Source organism: Sapajus apella, unplaced genomic scaffold, assembly GCF_009761245.1.
Source record: "Sapajus apella isolate SASKATOON/1434 unplaced genomic scaffold, GSC_monkey_1.0 scaffold27, whole genome shotgun sequence".
NCBI classification, from domain to species: domain Eukaryota; kingdom Metazoa; phylum Chordata; class Mammalia; order Primates; family Cebidae; genus Sapajus; species Sapajus apella.
Genome location: NW_022436967.1, coordinates 13,653,079 through 13,678,464, shown reverse-complemented (window position 1 = coordinate 13,678,464; position 25,386 = coordinate 13,653,079). Strand labels below are relative to the sequence as shown.

General features: G+C 35.8%; 1 protein-coding gene across 4 annotated transcripts in view; it reads left to right on the top strand.

The window, feature by feature from the left end:
• The window catches only part of FAT4 (FAT atypical cadherin 4), a 171,899-nt gene that overhangs the window by 108,751 nt on the left and 37,762 nt on the right, over positions 1 to 25,386 (top strand). For all 4 annotated transcript variants that reach the window (XM_032292349.1, XM_032292347.1, XM_032292348.1 and 1 more), the window contains exons 8-10: positions 5,483 to 5,663; positions 17,392 to 17,642; positions 19,316 to 23,665. In XM_032292349.1, the coding sequence (XP_032148240.1) occupies positions 5,483 to 5,663; positions 17,392 to 17,642; positions 19,316 to 23,665 (4,782 nt within the window). The remainder of the gene's footprint in view (positions 1 to 5,482; positions 5,664 to 17,391; positions 17,643 to 19,315; positions 23,666 to 25,386) is intronic.

Genomic DNA, 25,386 nt, shown 5'->3' with positions numbered 1-25,386 from the left:
TTTAAGCTGATTCAGCTACCAGTCTTAAAGGCAATGCTATGCTAGTTATTAAACTGTATACAGCCTCTCTCTCTCCCCTGCTTCGCCCCACCCCACCCCCGCCATGTGTGTGTGTGTGCACAATTTGGTTTCTGTAAACTTTAAGATATGCCATTCAGAATTTGGGTTTTCTTTTTGGTTATTTTCTCTAAAAACTGAAGAAGATTTTTATCACTCTATCCATGTTTATCTTATATTTATATATATAGGAATACATATATGCATACATATGTACACACAATATATACAACTTTACAAATTTAAATTTGAAATTCTTTTCATCTTACTACAAATTTTAATTAGGCTTTCGACTTTTAATTGGAGTTCAGACTTCTAATTTAAATATCCACTACATCCTCCTAACCTCTACAATTACAAGTTTCTGAGACCTTGACTTTTAAATTTATTTATGTATTTTACCCCTTTCATTGGTTCACTATCCTCTATCAGGAGCTCGTGTCATTATATCCTGCCTCTTCTTTGTGCCTGTATCTGGTTCTCATAAATCAATCCCAGATGAGATTGAACAATTTTGCCCTATTACGCCACTACCTATATAATTCATCATTATCAGATCTATTTGAGCTAAACACTGGCCCTAGTATTCTGATCCTTCTCATGGGATTCAGGTTTAATTGGGACCTTCTGTTTCTAAGTAGTATACTATCTGCAAAACTTTGACCTTTGTCTGTAGTCTTGTTCTCTGACCCCCGCCTTAGGCCAAATCCCAGATGATAAGACTATAGTCCTAGATTGTATATTTCTAGAAGTGTTCAATCATGTAATCACTAGACCAGGTTTTCATGTATAAAATTAGAGAAAGAGTTAATACAGACAGCATCTGCAATAAAAGTAGCATAGTTTTATCTGAGCTTAATTAACTTAGAAACTTTTTTTTTTAAATAATTCAAAATTGGCTCTCTATTGTGGCTAAATGTAAATTGGTTAAGTTCTTTGGATCTTGAATTGTTTAACAAAATTAAATAAGAATACCTACTTTATGGAATCTTTGCATTAAATGAGTAATACATATATAAAATATGTATAGATTTGGTATCAAATGTGTTCAACAAAATATGTATGTATATATATGTACCCATATTTCAACCTATATATAAATATGCGGGCAAAGTTTACAGATAGTAATTCTGATTTCAGTTTTTCACATCTACTGTTGAGGCTCTGCAGTAACTTGCAAGAGGAAACCGACAAATAGGCAGTTGGAACTGATAGCCAGAAAGCCTTGGACTGAAGATAAAGTAATAGTAAACATTGTGCAGCATTTCAAATAGGATATATCCACTACATGCTGGGAAACAGTAAGACTCCAGACGACCTCTCCACACAGTTAGAAGGAAGGGTTAAAATCAAGCAAACACATAAACAGAGAAAAGCAGAAAAAAAACACAGCTTCTTCATTCAGTTAGCACGTAAAGGGAGATCTGTGCCAAGATCTGTGGTCACCAAGGACTAGGGAGTTTGTGTCACTCATCTGGCACAAATGCAGTGAAAATAAGATTCACTTGAAATTAAGGGACATTCCACTTTTTTCCCTTGATTTCATTTTTCTGAGTAAAGCTGAAAGGCAGTGACTTCTGGAGGTTATACTATCAGTCAACAAGCAAGAGGTCGGAGTAGGATGGAGGTTGGTAAACCTCATTCACAAGAATAATTGTCAAATATATTGGAGGCAGGACCCAAATTTCAGTTAGTTAAATATCAGTAAAAGACTTAGAAATTTAGAACAAAGTTTCTGAAAGGTTTCTTAGGAAAAACTAACCAGACTGTGTGCACAACAAGAAAGTTGAGACAGTTGCAGAGATTGTACTTTACTTTTCTGGAGGTAGGAAAAACATAAGAAGAGAACTCCAAGTGCTTATGAAGTGGATTGTGGGTGATAATAAGGGAAGAAAAAGGGGACTCTGGAGAAGGTTCTTGGCTTGAAAATCCCCTGTGTAGATGTAGAATCACCTACGGGGCTGATTGTGGCTTGAGGATCCTCTGCCAGTGTTGCGGATCCTCCACTAATCTTGAGGATCAACAAATGATCCTCAAGCCAGAACTGTCTGTTGTCACTTGTGTGCTTTGAAAATCATCTGGAAAAATGAGATGATATTCTCTGGTATGTAGACAGTGAGATTGAACTTGATGTAAGTTTTCCTGGATAAACAGGGTTTGTTTGTTCCCCACATCCCCCGTTTGCTTACTAACTCAGAAAATGTATCTACCACAATATATGGTTTATAGACAAAGAAATAAATCACATGTGCTTGAACAAATGAGTCAGTCATAATTTAATGTGGTTTTCTTTATGTGTGTCACCAGATACTTTAGAATATCAAATATCAACATGATATTTTAACTTTAACTTCCAGTTACTTATTTTGTTAATAAGTTTAGTTATTGTGAATAGAGCACAATGTTTATACCAGAAATATACAGATCTTTCTTGAAATCTCAATGTAAATCTTAAAATTTCATATTTAAAAATGCCCAGTTTACTATGTCTTCCATAAAACTGGATGTTTAGAGCGCTAAATATCTCATGTTTTTTTTTTCACTGCAAATTAATCATTGAGATGAATTATTATTCAAAATATCTTCCCGAATAATGTAAGATTGAGTTGAAAGATTTGGGGAAGGGACAGAATCCTGACAGCTGTAACACAGAAAACTATATAATAAAAAATAGACCGTTTATATCCATTTCTGTGGGATTTTTCATCTCTAGAACAAGTGCAAGAAAAACAATGAATAACATGGAATATAATTTAACTATGTGCTAGGTAAAGTCCTAAGCACATTACATTCTTATCAATACCTCTTTGGGGTTGAGTCTATTACTATTCTCATTTTACAGATGAAGACTGATTTTTAGTGAGTAGAATAAAATATCAGTAAAAGAGATTAAAGAACCCTGCATCTCCTCTTATCTTTTGTCTCTCTGGAACCTTGATTTATGTATCCCCTCTTTCAGTTTCTCTCTCTCTTCCATGTCACCCCCTTTTGCTCACACAAATGCACACACACACATTCGCTAGATAATTTTTGTTTTATGCAACTGGTGGGAACCCTACTAACATTTTTCAGATCATTAACTTCCATTTCATAAAATTGTGTATAGTGAAACACACATTCAAGAAATGTAAGCCAAACATTGGTACTCAACAATACACCCCAAAATGTTTATTTTAGCCTTAATATATTGCTCATGAGAAATTTAAAATCTATGCCACGATTATTGTGCCCAAATGCCCCACAAACTTACGGTGGCCAGTAGCGAAGCTCCCTCTCTGTTGGGTCTTCTATCCACCTCCTGCCTGGTGCTCTCATAGGCTCAGTGACACACTGCTTGTTCAGATCCCCAGAGCAGCACAGGGAGCAGCGCTGTTCCCCCTACCGGCAGTACCTTCCAGCTGCTTGTCAGTGGTAAAGACACCAGGGCTACTTTCCATGAGTCACATCTCAGTGACATTCCTCACTAGGTCTGTGACCTTGAAAAAGCTACTTAAACTTTCTAAACTTGAGTTTACTCATATACAAAATGGAGATGACAGCAGTACTGATTTATGAGGATTAGATAAGAGAGTTCATGTAAACATCTTAAACCAGTGCATGCATATCTAAGGACTAAACAAATATTTACTGTTATTGATATTTCTTTTAATATGTTGCATGGAATTTTTAGCCTTATTTGCTGTGCTTCTACATTGTATTCTACTTTCATATCTATTTTGCTGTGTGTGTGAAATATTTGATACATAATCTTACCATTATTTACAGTAAGCAAGTACTAAAAAGTCATTAATTTTTTTAAGTTCATGGTTCATTATGCATATAACCAATATATTGAGGGCTATTTTTTCCCTTTAATGTAAAATCAAACACTAATAGGTAAGATTTCTGCAGTCATGAATTTTACGCTAATTTTTTAGATATTTCTTAGATATCAATTTTTTTGACTGTTTGAATGTTAATTTAAATGAAATGCTTATATAAAATATATATATATATGTATATATGGCAATAATTATCAGTGTGTCCTGTAAATTTAATTGCATCATTTTCTGGGAGGTATCATGCTTCTTTATTGTGCTCTGTACAACTAGTCATACACATAAAGAAAAAACATAACAGGTCTCCAAAACAATTTCATTCCATAATTTCCCTGTCTGTTGATTTTGGTTCTTGTACATACATCTGAGCATAAAAGCTGATTGGTACTATGCCACGAGTAGTTACAATCTAAGAACATAAATAAATGATTGAATAGTGGTAAAGGAAATACCAGCAAATTACCCAATCATTAGAAAATAATATTGTAAGATTGAGAATCTCAATAACGTTCTGTGCTAATAAGAGCATTCCATAAAAATTTTACAAATAAATAAATGAATTTATTTACAGAATATTGAATGATAAAGTTAAGGATAATGTAAATGTCATATTAAGGAAAATAACTTTGTTGAAAGTGAAGTATTTTAAGCAGAAAAGGAGAGTATCTGGGGCTTTCTTTTATTTTATATAAATGCAGTTAAATGGATCTTCATTATTTCTATTTAGAAGAGTTTGAGCTTGAAAAAACTGTTTTGAAAACACAACCAAAGGCAGATAATTTGCCTTTCAGATATGGGGACAACCCACAGATTCCAACCAACATGGCATCTAGCCTTCACCACAAAATGAGTCTGCTAACTTTGTGTAGTACAGATAGTGTAGCCCAAGCGTTTGGCAAATGTTGGGTTTTCACTATATATTGATAACAGAGCTGGAACAGGAAATAAAAATGAATCATTTCACATGACATTGAATTTTAAATAGAAGCAGCACAAATGATTCTGGGTTAGCTCATCATTATAAAGTTATTATAGCACGTGCAACATAACACTTTTGAGATATAATTTGAAGCTTCTTTTTTTTCTCCCACTAACAGGTGTTGATTAGTATGGGAAAGGGATTTAAATACCTCAGAGACACTGGAATTTGTGATAGTTAACAATGATAGTCACAGCTGAGAGTCCAGTTTTTAACATTGCCTTGTTAGTTGGCCAGCTCTCCCATGCCTGTGGGTATTCTTTAAATCTGGTTTTGCGCTATTTTAATGTAATTTCAGAGAAATTACCGGCAGGGCCTCTTTTGTGGCATTCAAATGATATTGTTGTGTTCTACATTGTTGAATCAGCACCTTTAAAATAGAATAAGAGCATGATATATGCTTTTTTTGTGCAGAGTTACTAGGAAAGAGCTCAAATTCTAGTTAACAAATGAAAATACTTTTCTTGTAACAAAATTAAAAATCGCTCAATAACTTATGTGCTCAGAAATTTTTTTTGAGGTTTCCTAAATTCTCTTTAGAATTTCTGTCTACAGCTCATTATTGTTAAATTTGTTATTCTTTATTTTCATTTATAAGCATTGAGACTTGATTTTCTTTTCTTTTTAGGATCCCCTGCCTTGACCGGAACTGGAACAGTCAATGTCATAGTAGATGATGTGAATGACAATGTCCCCACATTTGCCAGTAAAGCGTATTTCACAACAATTCCTGAGGATGCACCAACTGGAACAGATGTTTTATTGGTAAATGCCTCAGATGCTGATGCTTCCACAAATGCAGTTATAAGGTCAGTATGTTTTCCTTTGTAAAGTTTGGCCATTTTCTCATTAAACATTAGTTTTTGGGTGACATGAATATAATGTTTTATTCAAATGAACGTTATATTAAGACATATCTTATTCTTGTTATCTATTGCTGATAACCAACAATTTATAAAATGAGGATTCAAATAGTAAACATTTTACTTATTACTCTAACAAACAATTTATTTAACTTAATTTATTTTATTTTATTTATATTTTATCATATCTCATGGTTTTGTAGTTTGGGACTACAGTGGGTGCTGCTTCTGTCTCATGGGGTTGTCTGGTGTGACTTTGTGATATTTACATGCTGACTGGATGATCTGGAGGGCCCAAGATGACTTTGTTTGCCTGCTGCCATGGCAGGGTTGGTTGGAAGGCTTGGGATCATGTAGGACCATTCTGTCCTCAGGTAGTCTCAGAACTTCCTGATGTGGTTCTTTAGCAAGGTAGTTGGACTTTTTACATGGTGGTTCTCAACTCCAATAGCCACAAGTGAAGGCTCCCAGAACTCTCAAAGGTCAGACCCAGATGTGCCATAGCAGCACTTACATAATACGCTGTTGGTCAAAGCAGTGATGACCAGCCCAGATTCACTGTGAAGAGAAACGTGCATTACTCATTGATTGGGAAAATGTTAAATAATTTTGACTATTTTAACCCACTAGTGGCCCCAGTAAGAATATTTCTGTTTTCTTCATTTAGTAAATATATTTTATTTTTCTTAAATCCTCTTAAAATGGAGAACAGAAATATGATAACTTGTTCAGAAAGGATGTGAAAGCAATTGAGTTGCAACGTTTGATTGACCTAGCTTGTTGCCTTCTTCCATATCTATATTAGACTATAAGAAATGAATATTTCCAAATATTCTAGAGAAAAACTAACAGACATAAATATTTTATACCCCTCCTCCACTTTATATTTTATACCCCTCATCCTCTTTCTATAAGCTGGTATTAGGTAAATTAAAGTAGGTTAGATGGCTATGACAGTAATGGATCAGAAGACAAAGTTTGAGGCGTTAAGAATTATCAGCTATATGTAACATATATACTGATTTGGTAATGATTTGATTAATGTCTTATTTTGTTGGTCATTTTCAATTTTCTTTTAACAAAATCATTTTGGAAAACTGGCTTTTAACACACAAATTTTAAAGAGCACATTCAGACCATAATACTTGGCCTCTCTAAGGAATTGAATGACCTTTAAGCTGAAAGGACTGAGCTGTGGGATGGAAGTAAGCTCATTGTTTTATCTAAGAAAGTCAGCATGTCTAGACCACAGTGAGAAATGAGTCAGGGTGGGAGGCAGGGGCCAAATCATGCAGGCCATATAAGGGCTTCTAAGTTATGATATATAATTGGGTTTTCAAATTTGCCTTTAGACAAGAAACTACTGGGAAGTTTGAAACAGAAGAGACACATAAACTGGTCTACCTTTGGATGGAATCTGATGAGGCAGGACTGTAGAGAGAGGGTTTATGGAGAGAAACCAGTGACACCATTTAGGCACTAGTTAATAAAGTTATTCCAAGTAGAGTAACATTGGACTTATGTGGAAAAATGAAAATTGAGCAAATAGATTTGGGGAATACCTTTGAAACTAGATGTGAGATCAAATGAAAGAGAGAAATCAGAATCATTTACTAAGTTTTCTACTCAAGCACCTAGGCAGATCATGATATCATGATACCATTTACTGAAATGGGTAGCCTTGAAGGAGAGATAGTTTTGGGAGAAATCAGAAATATTTTATTTGAATACAATTTCAGATGACTGTTATTCATTCATTTGGAGATATCAGTTAGGAAGTTGGGAATGTGAGTGTGTAGCTTAGAGTTGGAGTCAGGGCTGGATATACAGATTTGAGAGTCACCAGTGTTTAGAGGACATTTAAAACCAGTAAACTGAATGAGAACATCTTTGGAAAATATATTAGCCTGTTCTTATGCTGCTTTATAAAGACATATCCAAGACTTACATTGGCTGTGGAGGCATCATAATCATGGCAGAAGGCAAGGAAAAACAAAGTCACATCTTACATGACAGCAGGCAAGAGAGCTTGTGCAGAGGATCTCCCATTTACAAAACCATCTGTTCTTGTGAGACTTATTCACTACCACAAGAACAGTATGGGAGAAACCGGCCCCAGGATTCAATGATCTTCACCTAACCCTGCTTTTTGACACATGGTATTATTACAATTCAAGGTGAAATTTGGGTGGGGACACAGCCAAACCATGTCAGAGAGTGTGTTGCAAGAGAAGGAAAGAGGGACTAGAACCAGTCACTTGGAATTCAACAGAAGACAGATTTAGGAGGAAAAGTTCCCCAGGAGACTAGGAGTTAAGGTAAGAGTTAAGAAGGCCTGAAATTAAGAAGGTCTGGCTAGAGACAACAGAGGAAATCCAAGACCAAATGGACGTATGCATGCATTGCAAAAGGAGGGAAAGCTACATGCAAATTTCTTTCAGTGTACCTAGACTTACTTCCAAAAGAACAACTGACTTCCCAGAGTCCTGTAAAGTCAAATCATAGAGGACTGAGAAATTTCTGTGCAGGGTCATAGCCTCTTTGAGTCATTATACTTTGTACCAACCAGAGGAAAGCAGGTACAAATGAACCTCTTCCAAGTTATGAGCTTCAAAAGGCCACTAAATATCCCCTCCTCTTCCTTCCCCTGCTCTCCCCTCCCCTCCTCTCCTCTCCCCTCCCCTCCCATCCCCTCCCATCCCCTCATCTTAAACCAAAGCATAGAAATAATGAAATCGCTATCTTAAGATTCAATCCAAGACGAGCACCATAGCTCACGCCTGTAATCCCAGCAATTTGGGAGGCCAAGGCTGGCAAATCATGAGGTCAGGAGATCGAGACAATCTTGGTCAACATGGTGAAACCTCGTCTCTACTAAAAACACAAAAAAATTAGCTGGGCATCGTGGCACATGCCTGTAGTCTCAGCTACTCAGGAGGCTGAGGCAGGAGAATTGCTTGAACCAGAAGGTGGAGATTGCAGTGAGCCGAGATCATCCCACCGCACTGGGTGACAGTGCAAGACTGTGGCAAAATAATAATAATAATAATAATCAATCCAAAGTCTTTAGCTTAACATTGAGAGCAGAACCTTGGGAATTAAGCTGTGTGGAATTGAATCCTGACTCTACTATTACTATTGCATGAGTAAGGGCCAATTAATATTTCTGGACCCGGTTTTCAGTGGACTAGGCAAAGCAATAACGAAACTGACTTTATAGAGAATAAGTAAAATAAGTTAAGTGAGCTACTTAGAATAGTGCCTGGAACAAAAAACAATGCTCAATAACTGTCAATCCAAATAGTTCGAATCACACAAAACATCTAGACCTCTACCTACCTATCATTCGTTAGTGCTAAATAAGTTTCTATAATGATTTTGGAAGAGATATCCTACCTATTGTAGTGTGAAAATCTAATAATTCTTTATCATCCATGCAGATATTCTATATACTGTTTCTTAGACAGCATATAGAATATTATCTATCAGATACAGGGAAATTCTCTTATATGAGAAGTGTAAATCCCTGAATATGAAGTTGAATGTTTACAAACTTGATCCTGTCTTCCATTGAGTTATTCATTTAATTATAGAATAAAATGCTGCGATGACATGCTGTTTTTTCCTAGCGCATGTTAAAGATTCATTGCAAAATGCTATCCTATGCCTGTGAATTATGCCTGTAAATTTGGTCTAGAAAAAATTGTATTCATGCTTTCAGAATGGTTTACAAAGTTGTACTGGTAGGTGATGGGATTGTTTTGGTTTGATAGTATCAATTTTGGTTATGTGATTGGTTGATTAATTTTCATCTTTTAATATAAGAATTAACATTATATTTTTACATTCATTGAAATTCAAAAATCCCATCAGTGAAAATCTTAAAATGACTATACAGACTGTCATATAGTAAGTTAAAATGAAAATTGAAGCTGCTTTTATCTTGTGAAGAAAACACTGTATTCACTTGCAAATTAACTTAGGGCAGACAATTATTGCAGCTTAAATTAAAAATATTTTCACAGATAAAGTAAATAGTTATTATAACCTCAACCTTATGTACTCTGGTTTGGTAAAATCTTACTGGAATAGAATATATTTTATGGCTGGTGTTAATAACTCCTTGCTATTAATGGTATCCTGAAGAAAATCGATTCTTTTTTCAGCTTGAAAGAGCTATTGTTTTCATTATTTTATTTCCCATTTAAATTGTACATAGGTTATTTATTGAACTACTGATGGGATCTCTAGGAGCATAAACTTTTATGTGTCTTATAAGTTAATTTTTTCAAATGATGTAGACTGATTTTGTATACAGCATCCAGCCAATAGATGTTTACCTTTTATTTCTACCTATTTGATTATACTTTGTATTTCTACAAATGGTGTACTTACTTTAAGTTACACATTTTACTTCATCTTTAGTATTTTCCTATCTTAGTCTTGCTCTAGTCAGATTATGTCTTTGCCTTCAACATACATATTCCAGAGCTTAGCTTTTACAGATATGTATCCCTTTTTCTCCCAACTGAACCAAATCTCTGTGCAAGCCTCACTTCTAATTCTTCTATGCCACAACCCTGGAGAATGTAACAAACTCTACAGACAAAGTCAACATTCTAAGGAAAATTTCTTAATATGTGCTCTTACTCTTCCCATTCAATTTTCTCCAACTCATTAATTCAAAAGTTACTCATTTCTCTCGTGTGTCTTCAAGTTCTCTCTCTTCCTTGGACCATGTATATATCTTCATAAATGCTCATTTACATAAGTTACCTTATCTACAGAAATGCTCAGAATACCTGGTGCTGAATTCAGGTTCTTTTATTTACCTACCATTGCCTCGGAAAGTCATTTTAATGCCTCTAATGCTTAGTTTCAGCATCAATAAAAAATGAAAATAAGAATTTATACTTTACAGCTTGTGAGACAAACATTTACTAATCACCTACTAGATATCAAACAGTATGTATGGAATCAGTTAATAATCCATAAATGTCTCTGGCACAGTTATTAGGATACAGAAGTCACTAAATTAATTCAAAGGTTTTCTTTTAATTTTTATTCTTCTCATATCTATTTTACTCCTAATATATTCCTTCTTTTACAGTATTTGGTACATGACAGTGGTTTTCACTTAAATGCATTGAATGAATGATTTAATATTCTGTAGAATGGCTGCTTTTACTCAGTCTATTTTTAATACAACGTCTTGAATGGTTGGCTTCACAACCTGTTTTCCCTGGTCATTCATTCCTGAAAACCTTTAGTCTGATTTTTTTCCCTAACAAAGGCCCTGTCAGAAGACTACTGAAATTTGTCAAGTCCAGTGACTTTTCTGAGTCCTTATTCTACTTAACCTTCTGCAGTGTTCACACTACAGGTCAAGCCACCTTTCCTCTTTGCCATTTTTTTTCCTCCTACATATCTATATAAATATTGTTCTTGTCATCCTGTATCTCTGATCACAATTTGTCTTCTGTTTCTCTTTTTTTCTCTCCCTAGAAAGTAATTTTAATACTTTTACTGCATTATTTTCTCAGTACTTTCGTGTATGTGTGTGCGTGCGTGTGTGTGCGCGCGTGTGTGTGTGTGTGTGTGAGAGAGAGAGAGAGGGAGAGAGAGAGAGAGAGAGATTTATTCCATTGCTGCAATTATCAATTCTGTGACCAAACCTCCAAATCTGTACTATCAACTCTGATTCCACTCCAAAGCTTTCCACCCATATTTATAACTACCTGATAGACATATTACATTGGAGGTTCTGTTGGCATCATAAACACAGTGTACCTAAAATTCCTTACTTTTCCAGTTTCTCATTTTGGTTTTCTGCTTTCTCAGTAATATTGCCTTCGTTTGTTTTTTACCACACCTTGCGGCTAAGGGTCATTCTCTCTCTTATTCTCAATCAGTGGACAAATTCTCATGTTTCTTCTTTTCTCATGCATCTGGCACCCATTCCTCAGTGTATCTCTTCTGCCAAGATCCTAGTTCAGTCCATAATTACATCATGCCTGTACTATTATAATGAAAATTAACTCACTTCCATGACTCCCATTTCTAATCCTTCCAATCTCTGTAGTATACTATCTTGTAAAATTATGAAGCCCTGACTATGTACCAAAAACTTTGTTAAACTCTGAGAAGTTTAACACTCTAGGGCTGAGAAGTACAATTTAACAGAAGAGGTAATTTTGTAATCTCTTTAGTACTTTATAACAAGTATAGTTTAAGCATGGAATAGATGGAAAAATAATAGTATAGTCAATGATACTTGAGAAAATCATTAGAAACTTCAAGTAATTAATAAGTTTTAGAAAGACAGAAAAGTAGTTTATGGACAAATAAAGGAATGAAAGACATTCTAGTTAAAGACAGTATCAGGTACTAAGGCAAAGAGCTATGCAAAACATGGCATCGAAGAAAGTATTTCCGTATGGTTGGAATGGACTTTGTATACCATATAAAACATTCCAGATTTCTTGTTGCATCTAAGGAGAGAAACAACAAAAATGTTTTAAGCAGCAAGCACGAATACATGACTAGTTTATGTTTCATAATGATTTCTCTCTCAGTGTTATAGTAAATAATTTGTACAAAGCAAACCTGAGTCAGTGAATTGAAGGGCAATGGCAGTAGTATGCATCAGCATGAGCATCTCTTGGCTCTGCTTTAATAATTATACTTTCTTCCTCAAAATCTTTCTATTCCAGTTTCAAGACTCCCACTCTTCAAATTCTAGTCACCCCATATATGGCCCAGCATCTTCCCAAGCGAATTCTGCAAAACTCTGCAACATATAGCCAGAAGTTCAGCATTACTGGATCATTTTCTGCTCATGGGACAAGGATCTGTGTTTTCTCAAGCCTTATAGCTTTGTTCAATTTATTCTGTATTGTTTACCAGGCCTTGACAATCTGCTACCTGCAGGCCAAATTGAGCCTAGTGCCTGTTTTTGTAAATAAAGTGTTATTGGAACACAGCCATGCCCGTTCATGTCCCAATTGTCTATGGCTGCTCTGGCTGTATGTTGCTAAGCTGAGTACTGCAACAGAGATCACATGACCTGCAAACCTGAATGTATTTACTATTTGGCCCTTTATATAAAAGGTTTGCTGACAACTGGCCTAGAACTTCTTTTTTTCTCCCCATTTGAAAAATAGGTAGCCCCTTTGCAACTTACGTTAAATTTACCCTTCTCTGAGATGGCTTTATTTTAATCATCCCAGTCAAGAGTGTTGTCTTTGCCTTCTGAATACCTACACCGACACCACTTTACTGTTTCATAGCACTTTACTGTTTTGTAATTACTTTTTTGTATATCTTTCTTTTATAAAGGATATAAACTTAAAACCAGGATTTCTTACCTACTTAACCATGTCTTTTTTTTCATTTTTTTTTTTTTTAATTTGAAGTCCCTTTGTACATTTGACTATCTAAATACAGGTTGAGCATCCCTAATCTGAAAATCCAAAGCAACAGAAATGTTTTAAACTTTTCTGAGAATCAACATGATGCCACAGGTGGAAAATTCCACACCTGATACCTTTGCTTTCCCATGTTTCAATGTACACAAATTTTGTTTCAAGCAATTATCAAAAATATTAGATAAAACTATCTTCTGGCTATGTTTATGAGGTACATATGAAACCTCATATATACCTTATAAACGAATTTTGTGTTTAGACTTGAGACCAATCCCCTAGATATCTCATTATGTGTATGCAAATATTCTAAGATCCAGACAAATTCTAAAACACATCTGGTTCCAAGAATTTTGGATAATGGATACTCAACCTGTATGTAGATGGATTTGGATAGACTATATAATATAATAGACTACTATATTATAAATATGTACTATATAGGTCCTATTATGTTTGTAAACTTAGACTTTTAAATGCTTACCATTTATCAGTTACAATGCCAAATGCTCTACATACAAAATATTTTTAATACTCAAAACTACCAGATAAAAAGAGTAAAATGTGATCTCCACTTTACAGATAAAGAAGGCTTAAAAACATTAAGAAATTTTTTAGGGACATGGATAAAACTGGAAACCATCATTCTCAGCAAACTGACACAAGAACAGAAAACCAAACACTGTATGTTCTCACTCATAAGTGGGTGTTGAACAATGAGAACACATGAACACAGGGAGAGGAACATCACACACTGGGCCTGTCAGGGGTTGGGGGGCTAAGGGAGGGACAGCAGAAGTTGGAGGATAGGGGAGGGATAGCATTGCAAGAAACAACTAATGTAGATGACAGGGTGATGGATGCAGCAAACCACCATGGCATGTGTATACCTATGTAACAAACCTGCACGATCTGCCCATGTACCCCAGAACTTAAAGTATAATAAAAAAAAAAGAAATTTTTGTAAATTTAAGTGCTATTAATGGGGTTAAAATTTATGTCCAAGTGAACTATGTTCTAAAGTTCAGTCTCTTAACTGTTACTAAATGATCACATTCTCTCAGTAGACAGTACAATGCCTATAACCCTAGTAGATTTCAGGAAGAGGCAAAGAAGTTTTAAAAAATCAAATGGGGAAATTTTAATTTTACAAAAGCAATAGTTGATGAGTTGATTTAGGGTTCACAGTGGTCTCTGTTTATGCAAATAATTTGAAATAGTAATGTATTCTCAAATTCGAAAATAAATTAACATGTTTATTGATTTTCATTGAACTAAATGTGAATCCATTCTATATTGACACAACTTGAGCAAGAGTCCATGTTGGCCTTAGCAATCAGGCACAACATTTCCTGTCTTCACTACATTCCCTTGTTGAGTTTCACCTTCCTTCTACTGTGGTATAAGGGGAAAAGTGCATGTTGAAGTCATAAAGACAGAAATTCAGACTCTAGGCCTACTCTTTATAGATTGCATGTTTCTTTGTGCAACTACCCTAGCCTCTGTTAGATTCAGATTCCTTATCTCTAAACAGTCAAAACTAAGACTAAACTATTAGGATTGTTTGGGGATTTAAATAAAAGCATACATAAATTCTCCAGTAGTGTGCTTGATATGCACTAAGAAATCAGTAAGTTCCTGGAAATCTTTAAAGAACAGTATAAATGTTTAACTGTTAAGAAGAGACCACAAAACACAATCTACTAAAGTTTTTAACCTTACAAAAATTAACGCAGGGCAGAGAGGCCATCAGGAGGGATGAGAATAGAACCAAGCCCCAAGTAAGAGACGTGGCAAAAATCTAGACATATTATCTTAACTGTCAATCTAGGTACGGAGCTTCTTGTGTTTCTTCTATTTTTAAAAAACTTCGAAATATAAATTTGCATGCAACTGGTGTTATAGAATATCTCATATTTAAAATATACTTTTATATGTTTTAGAATCTAGTGCAGTATAGAAAAAATAGGATATTAACGATAATTAACTCAGTCATTTAAAAAAATACTAAATATATTACCTACTTTAAAATAGACAATCATATGGCAATAGCATAAAATAAAAAAATAAGAATTTATAACGTAAGTTTCTTTGTCTGTGTTCTGCTGCTGTCGCCACATACTGGGTAATTTCTAAAGAATAGAAGTTTATTTGGCCCACAGTTTGGAGGCTAGGAAGTCTAAGGGCATGGGCCTGCATTTGGTGAGTGCTTCCTATGTGTTATTTCATGGCAAAGGGCAGAAGGCATCACATGGTGAGCAATCATGTGAGACAGAGAGAGGAAATCAGGCTGAACTCATTCTTTTATCAGAAGCCCACTCCCTCAACAGCTAACTCCCACTTCCATGATCATGGCATTAATCTACTCATAATGGTGGAACCCTGATGGTCTATTCACCTCTTAAAGGCCCTACTTCTTAATATTGTTACAATGACTGATTTCAAGGTGATTTTGAAGGGAACATTTAAATCATAGCAAGTTTTTTTGAATGGATCATTTAGTGAAAATGGACTAAAAGCCACATCCTTTGCCTATCAATGCATTACACTTAATAATACACCATGGTCTTGACATATACAAAACACCCAGATGAAAATTTGCATTCTTGAATCAATCTTATTTTATTTTTGTTTGTGAATGTTTGTAGGAATAAATATTTGATTGAAACTTGGAAACTTGCCATCATAAAACTAAAAAAAAATGTGGCAGTATGGCTTAGTTTTTTTTCCTATTAAATTATTTGATTACTTCTACATCCACTGATAGCAACAAGGTTCCAAAATAAAATCATACAATTCCCAAATCCAGTTTTCTGCACTTTGTAAAATGGTAAGTTTTTTGATTATTTTGTGAGTCCTGAATTTTCAAGTGTTCAAAATTTATGTATAAAACTTGATATCTATATTTTGATAAAGAGAATAGATATTATTTACTATATAAGGACAATAATTATACTTAATAGTCATTTCTGGCTCAATAACTATATAGTTAGTGCTATTTTCACCATGCCTGATTCTGCCATGTAGTTTGCGAAAATGTATTTAAAATGTGAATGATGTAAAGTACTTTATCAATACTGAAGCCACTTCTCAACCAGACTGCTTCTCTATTATTTCCCTGTTCTGCTGTTATTTTATAAGACTTCTCATATTTTTAAATATAAGGTCCTCAACAGTTAATTATTTTACTAAAGTAGGATAAAAAGTGCTGAAATATTTGTTTTAAGCTGTGAGCATAATAGGAATGAACAAATTACTGGCTGCAATATGGAGTTGTTTTATTTTTTTTTCTGCAGTTTCTATTAGATATATGCTGTTGCTATGTTTATATAGACACAAAGTAAACTGTAGAAGCATGGAACTAGCTCCAACAAGGATATGTCTTTGTTGGTATAAAACAAGAAAACTTTTAAAGATACTTATTTCCATGCTATCTTTCAACTTTAAAAATTATGGACCATAGCCATTTCTGAACCTTCAAGCTCAGCTACTTCTTTCCTGGATGATCTCTGGGACCCCACCTTATACACAAAATCAGGAGTATATGCAGACAGCTTTACTCTTCAGAAAGAAGAGAGAAGCTTTTCTCAGCGGAAACTCCTGCCTGTTAACCTATCTGGTTAGCATCAAAACATACATGAAGATGTCATACCTCTCCTGTCAAGAAAGCAACAAAACCATATGAGGAATGACAAAGAGAGAATTAATCACTAGAAAGGTCTTTGTATAAATAATCAGTCCTTTAGTTGTTCTGAGAAGCTGATACATGCCAAATACAGGCTTTGTCTTAGAAGAATACAATTTTCAACTGATCTGATCTTCTCTGGTTTATTATGGTATACAGCAGAAAAATAATTTTTAGTTTCATTTAAAAGATATTCATTTGTAATCCTGGCCATTAACCACAATATGAGAGCAAGGCCCCTTATTTATGCTTTCAGGCTCATTTATTTAAAACACAGTAGCCTTATGGGTTTGTTTTGTGGCTTTGCACAACTTAAGAGTCCTACAACCCTTGTGAAGACTTCCTTGACATCACTGGACATCTCACAACAAAGATTGTCAATGAGATGTTCACATAAAGTTTGAAATATTTATGATCTAGAGCTAACTGTAGTCTTTCTAACATTAGTGTGCGATCTTTCTTGTAATGTTTGCTTGCATCTCCACCTCAGTTTTTTAATTAGAGTAAATAGAAGTTACAATATTAAAACTATACGACGTATCCCTAGTTCTGCTTTCTGCTTTAGTTATAGGATCATCGGTGGAAACTCTCAGTTCACGATCAACCCATCCACAGGACAAATCATCACCAGTGCATTGTTAGATAGGGAAACAAAAGATAATTATACTTTGGTAGTGGTCTGCAGTGATGCAGGTTCTCCAGAGCCTCTTTCCAGTTCAACCAGTGTGCTCGTGACTGTGACTGATGTCAACGACAATCCACCAAGATTTCAGCATCACCCGTATGTCACTCACATCCCATCTCCTACTCTACCAGGTAATCAACCAGATTATGAGGCCACATGGATACAAGCAAACTGTGTATCAGTCATTTCTATAAAAACGTTTATGATATTTTGCATATATATTTCTGAGGTAGCCTAATTTTGCAAATCCTCTAAAATTCAGGTTGTTTTGTCTAGTGGAATTGAAAAATGTTTGAAACTTGAAAATGAACCCTTTCTTCCCAAACCAATTGTATATAGGGTTTTATAATTATTATGTATTACTATTCTTAACATTACTTGAATATTATAAATAATTAACATATCTATTACATCATAATTAAGGATGTTTATGGCCTGAAGTATAATTATGTGTAAGTTCCCTAAGAGGAGGGGCATTGTGTCTATTTTGCAGGCCATACCCCACTATCTGAAACATGATCTGGAAGATAATAGGCAGTCAAATATATTTGCCAGTGGAAAATGAATATTTTACCTCAATTTTTCATAGATACATTTTCAAAAAATTTAGTAAGTGGATAATTAATATTTATTTTATTCGAGGTTTTGAAAACAAAAATTTTTCTGTTTGTAAGTTTATGGAGCCATTTATTGGCTAACATGAAAATTGTCAATATGAAAATGATTCATAAATGGTTCCATGTATGTGCCAACTTTCTAGCAAAAGGAAATGTCAACATCAAAGTGATATATACCTGCTAAAGGTCTTTACATGAAATGATGTTGGCAGGCATGGTTCTGATTACATCCATTACATGTGTGATGGTGCAATATAGAATTTCCTATGCAAAATGAGGTATGCTTAAGCATCTTTTCCTCATCGGACTTATTATAATTAGTCAGAATTACTGGCCTTTTAAAATAAAAGATATTTTACTTTTGTTACCATTTCTTCTGTAGGGGTGAGAGTGCAGGTTTGGGAATGGTTTCTGAATGAGTATATTGAAAATATGTCCTTATGGCAGCTTTTCTGCATATTTTTACTACAATCTGTTTCACTGGCACTCAGTGTAAGTACTAACTTTTGGAATCCAAAGGGAGCCCATTATTCCTCAATTATTATTTCTACTTTATAATTATTTTAATTGGCTTATGTATATATATATGTGTGTGTGTGTATATATACATACACACATACACATACAGATACATACTTTTTCTTCATATGATAATAGTTCACATATAAAGGAATTTTGTCATAAAACAGTGGGGATAAGGAATCAATGGTAATGAACATATAATTTTTGTTGACACGATTACATATAAAGTGATTTGAAGGTATTTTAAGACACACTAGAGCAACTGTATCTTTGCACTGGGTAGAAGCATAGTGTTTTGCAGAGTTCGCATATTATATTTTGGAATGTTGTTTTATGTGCAGATTTTTTCTCCTAGAAACTATGATTTTTGAATGTTTAGCAAGTTCTTTTACTTAGGCTTCTCCCAAAGGCATACTGAAAAATATTAAATTCAACAGACTGTATGAATTTTAGTTAGAAAATGGCAGGTTAGTCTCTGAAGACAATTACAAAGCAGATTTGGCTGGGAACTTTAGAGAAAATATAGGAGATACTGTTTTCCCCAGTAATCATGACAAAATAAGGTCATATCAAGCAGCAATGGAGTGTCTTATATGCACTTACCTGCTACCAAATGTTTTATTTAAATTACTTATGGTTATAACTGCACACTTTATCTTTTATAGGTTCCTTTGTCTTTGCGGTTACAGTCACAGATGCTGATATTGGACCAAATTCTGAACTGCATTATTCTCTTTCGGGTAGAAATTCTGAAAAATTTCACATTGACCCACTGAGGGGAGCCATTATGGCCGCCGCACCACTAAACGGAGCTTCAGAAGTGACATTTTCTGTGCATGTAAAAGATGGTGGCTCATTTCCAAAGACAGATTCTACAACAGTGACAGTTAGATTCGTGAACAAGGCAGATTTCCCTAAAGTCAGAGCCAAAGAACAAACATTCATGTTTCCTGAAAGCCAACCAGTCAGCTCTCTTGTCACCACCATCACGGGATCCTCTTTGAGAGGAGAACCTATGTCCTATTATATTGCAAGTGGGAATCTGGGCAGTACTTTCCAGATTGATCAATTAACAGGGCAGTTGTCTATTAGTCAACCTCTGGATTTTGAAAAGATACAAAAATACGTGATATGGATAGAGGCCAGAGACGGTGGTTTCCCTCCATTCTCCTCTTATGAGAAACTTGATATAACAGTATTAGATGTCAATGATAATGCCCCAATTTTTAAGGAAGACCCATTTGTATCTGAAATACTGGAAAACCTCTCCCCTCGAAAAGTACTTACTGTTTCGGCAATGGACAAGGACAGTGGACCCAATGGACAGTTAGATTATGAAATCGTTAATGGCAACATGGAAAATAGTTTCAGTATCAATCATGCTACTGGTGAAATTAGAAGCATTAGACCTCTGGACAGGGAAAAAGTATCTCATTATATTCTAACCATAAAATCTTCAGACAAAGGGTCCCCTTCTCAGAGTACTTCAGTAAAAGTGATGATTAACATTTTAGATGAGAATGATAATGCCCCTAGATTTTCTCAGATATTTAGTGCCCATGTTCCTGAAAATTCCTCCTTAGGTTACACTGTTACCCGTGTCACAACTTCTGATGAAGACATTGGGATTAATGCAATTAGTAGATATTCTATAATGGACACAAGTCTTCCATTTACAATTAATCCCAGCACAGGGGATATTGTCATAAGCAGGCCTTTAAATAGGGAAGATACAGACCGTTACAGAATTCGAGTTTCTGCACATGATTCTGGGTGGACTGTAAGTACAGATGTCACAATATTTGTGACAGATGTCAATGACAATGCTCCAAGATTTAGCAGACCCTCCTATTATTTAGATTGCCCTGAACTTACTGAGACTGGCTCCAAAGTAACTCAGGTATCTGCAACAGATCCTGATGAGGGATCAAACGGACAAGTGTTTTATTTTATAAAATCTCAGTCAGAATATTTCAGGATTAATGCCACCACTGGAGAGATTTTCAATAAACAGATCTTAAAATACCAAAATGTCACTGGCTTCAGTAATGTGAATATCAACAGGCATAGTTTTATAGTGACATCTTCAGATCGAGGTAATCCTTCCTTACTTAGTGAGACAACAGTTACGATCAATATAGTGGACAGTAATGACAATGCACCTCAATTTCTTAAAATTAAATATTTCACTCCAGTCACCAAAAATGTTAAGGTTGGTACAAAGTTAATCAAAGTTACAGCAATAGATGACAAAGATTTTGGACTGAATTCGGAAGTGGAGTATTTCATTTCTAATGATAACCATTTAGGAAAATTTAAGTTGGACAATGATACAGGGTGGATTTCAGTAGCATCCTCTCTGATTTCTGACTTGAACCAAAACTTTTTTATCACAGTCACTGCAAAGGATAAGGGAAACCCTCCACTTTCTTCCCAAGCAACTGTTCAAATAACAGTCACTGAGGAAAACTACCATACACCTGAATTCTCTCAAAGCCACATGAGTGCAACCATCCCTGAGAGCCATAGCATTGGGTCCATTGTCAGAACTGTTTCTGCAAGAGATAGAGATACAGCTATGAATGGCTTGATTAAGTACAGCATTTCTTCAGGAAATGAAGAAGGCATTTTTGCAATCAATTCTTCTACAGGTGTATTAACACTAGCCAAAGCTCTTGATTATGAGCTGTGTCAGAAGCATGAAATGACGATTAGTGCTACAGATGGAGGATGGGTTGCAAGAACTGGTTATTGCAGTGTGACCGTAAATGTGATTGATGTGAATGATAACTCTCCAGTATTCCTCTCTGATGACTATTTCCCTACTGTTTTGGAAAATGCCCCAAGTGGAACAACAGTTATCCACCTAAATGCAATAGATGCTGACTCTGGAACAAATGCTGTGATTGCGTACACTATGCAGTCATCTGACAGTGACCTCTTTGTCCTTGACCCTAACACGGGAGTCATAACCACTCAAGGCTTCTTGGATTTTGAAACCAAGCAGAGCTACCATCTTACTGTGAAAGCCTTCAATGTCCCCGATGAGGAAAGGTGTAGTTTTGCCACTGTTAATATACAATTAAAAGGGACAAATGAATACGTGCCACGTTTTGTTTCCAAACTTTACTATTTTGAAATCTCAGAAGCAGCTCCTAAAGGTACTGTTGTTGGAGAAGTGTTTGCTAGCGACCGTGATTTGGGCACTGATGGGGAGGTGCACTATTTGATTTTTGGTAATAGTAGAAAGAAGGGTTTCCAGATCAATAAGAAGACTGGACAGATTTATGTTTCTGGAATTCTTGATCGAGAAAAAGAAGAAAGGGTGTCTTTGAAGGTACTGGCCAAGAACTTTGGTAGCATTAGAGGTGCAGATATAGATGAGGTCACTGTAAATGTCACTGTGCTTGATGCAAATGACCCACCCGTTTTTACTCTGAACATCTACAGTGTGCAGATCAGTGAAGGGGTCCCAATAGGAACTCATGTGACCTTTGTCAGTGCCTTTGACTCAGACTCTATCCCCAGCTGGAGCAGGTTTTCCTACTTCATCGGATCAGGGAATGAAAATGGTGCCTTTTCTATTAATCCACAGACAGGGCAGATCACCGTTACTGCAGAATTAGATCGAGAAACCCTACCCGTCTATAACCTCTCGGTTTTGGCTGTTGATTCAGGGACCCCCTCAGCTACAGGAAGTGCCTCTTTATTAGTCACCCTGGAAGATATAAATGATAACGGGCCTGTGCTGACTGTCAGTGAAGGAGAAGTTATGGAAAACAAACGGCCAGGCACTTTGGTGATGACCCTTCAGTCCACTGACCCTGATCTCCCTCCAAATCAAGGTCCCTTTACTTACTACTTGCTGAGCACAGGTCCTGCCACCAATTATTTCAGCCTGAGCACTGCTGGGGTTCTGAGCACAACCAGAGAGATTGACAGGGAGCAGATTGCAGACTTCTATCTGTCTGTGGTTACCAAGGATTCTGGTGTTCCTCAAATGTCTTCCACAGGAACTGTGCATATCACAGTTACAGACCAAAATGACAATCCTTCACAATCTCGGACGGTGGAGATATTTGTTAATTATTATGGCAACTTGTTTCCTGGTGGGATTTTAGGCTCTGTGAAGCCACAGGATCCAGATGTGTTAGACAGCTTCCACTGCTCTCTTACTTCAGGAGTTACCAGCCTCTTCAGTATTCCAGGGGGTACTTGTGATCTGAATTCCCAGCCAAGGTCCACAGATGGCACTTTTGATCTGACTGTCCTTAGCAATGATGGAGTTCACAGCACAGTCACGAGCAACATCCGAGTTTTCTTTGCTGGATTTTCCAATGCTACAGTGGATAACAGCATCTTACTTCGTCTCGGTGTACCCACAGTAAAGGACTTCTTGACCAACCACTACCTTCATTTTTTACGCATTGCCAGCTCACAGCTGACAGGCTTAGGGACTGCTGTGCAACTGTATGCTGCATATGAAGAGAACAATAGAACATTTCTTTTGGCAGCTGTGAAGCGAAATAATAATCAGTATGTGAATCCCAGTGGTGTAGCCACCTTCTTTGAAAGCATCAAAGAGATCCTTCTCCGGCAGAGTGGAGTAAAGGTAGAATCTGTGGATCATGACTCTTGTGTGCATGGCCCCTGTCAGAATGGAGGGAGCTGTTTAAGAAGATTGGCTGTGAGTTCTGTATTAAAGAGCCGTGATAGTCTTCCAGTCATCATCGTGGCAAATGAGCCTCTGAAGCCTTTCTTATGCAAGTGTCTGCCAGGATATGCGGGTAGCTGGTGTGAAATAGATATAGATGAATGTCTCCCATCACCTTGCCACAATGGTGGCACCTGTCACAATTTAGTGGGAGGATTTTCATGCAGCTGCCCAGATGGCTTCACTGGTAGGGCCTGTGAGAGAGATATCAATGAGTGCCTGCAGAGCCCTTGCAAGAATGGTGCGGTCTGCCAGAATTTTCCAGGGAGCTTCAACTGTGTTTGCAAAACTGGATACACAGGTATAACAATGTTTACTTTTCTCACTAAGACTTTAACCATGTCAAGTATAATATAAGGGAAATAATTTTATCATTTTCCAATGATTTCCATATAAATGAACGTAATTGTAACATGTTTCTAAATATTTGCTGTTGGTCAAATACTGTTCCAAGCACTTTTTATGTGGTTTTTTTTTTTTTTTTTTTTTTTTTTGAGACAGAGTTTCGCTCTTGTTGCCCAGGCTGGAGTGCAATGGCGCGATCTCGGCTCACCGCAACCTCCGCCTCCTGGGTTCAGGCAATTCTCCTGCCTCAGCCTCCTGAGTAGCTGGGATTACAGGCATGCGCCACCATGCCCAGCTGATTTTTTGTAGTTTTAGTAGAGACGGGGTTTCACCGTGTTGACCAGGATGGTCTTGATCTCTTGACCTCGTGATCCACCCGCCTCGGCCTCCCAAAGTGCTGGGATTACAGGCGTGAGCCACCGCGCCCAGCCCTTTATGTGTTTATTTTATTTAGTTCTTACAAGAAAACTTATAAGGTAGGAATATTTTCCAGTTTCTACCGGCAAGAAAGTTGAAGTAGAGAGAAAGTAATTAAGTTTTCTCAGATGATTTAATTACGTGGCTGTAATGTCACTATGCCAGTCTACACAGTTTAACCCAGAAGTTAAGCTCTTAGTCCTGAAGAGTATCTTACGAGACCAAAAAAGAATATCTTCTTATAAGAGTATTCTAGATATTAAAGAATATGAAAAATGCAAAACCTAAGATTTGGACTATTTTATGTGTTCACTAATTGTTTGTCATGATTGCTGTTTATTCTTTTTCATTATCCTTTTTACGATCTTTTAAAATCATAGTCATCATTATTATTGAAATGTGATCCACATCGTGAGAAGAGCAAGAATCATGTTTTCAGATTTAGATTAAAATGGTGTGTTATTTCTAATAGTTTGGTAGAAAGCACTATAGCCTTCTCAAGAAAGTTAGAACACAACTGAGCCACAACTTACCCTGACAGACTAAAAGGCAGCATTAAACATAGAGGAGAAAAAAAATTTGAACTAGTCTTTGGCACCCTTGTAGGATAAGATGTCCATATATACATATATCTCTACCTGTTTCTACTCCATCTCTATATTATTATTCTCTCTGAACCTATCTATTAGTTGATCAGTAGTTGATGTTCCTTTACATGTGAATAAATGTTATTCTGTTGATAAGTTTGAGGAGAGCAAAACTCTATCTTATAACTTGCATGCTATACATTTGTAAAGCTTACATATTACATTGGGTTGCTGTGTAGTATTTATAAACATAATTTACAGTAGTAGTAGTATAGGTAATATCAAGATAAGTTGCTTCAGTTTCTGTAGATGTATTACAGAATAACATTTTTTAAAATGTCTTTAAGCAAATGCATTTGTATGTTATATTTTTTAAAGTGCCCATTATGTGTATACTGATGGTTTTATATTTGGAGAGTTGAATCATTTGAGGAAAATATAGAGCAAGTTTGAAAATGTTGAAACAGAACATACAGCCTTTGCTTCCTAAGGAAATAACTTTGAAATATATATGAAGAAAAAGGGGCAGAAAGTATATATAATAGAAAAACTAATCCATTTCATAGAATCTGATTTAGCGATAGCTTTTGGGAGGTCACCTAACCTTAGCTGACCCTCCATTTCTCCATCTGTAAAATGAGACTAATCATAATTACTTATCTTTTAGGGTTTT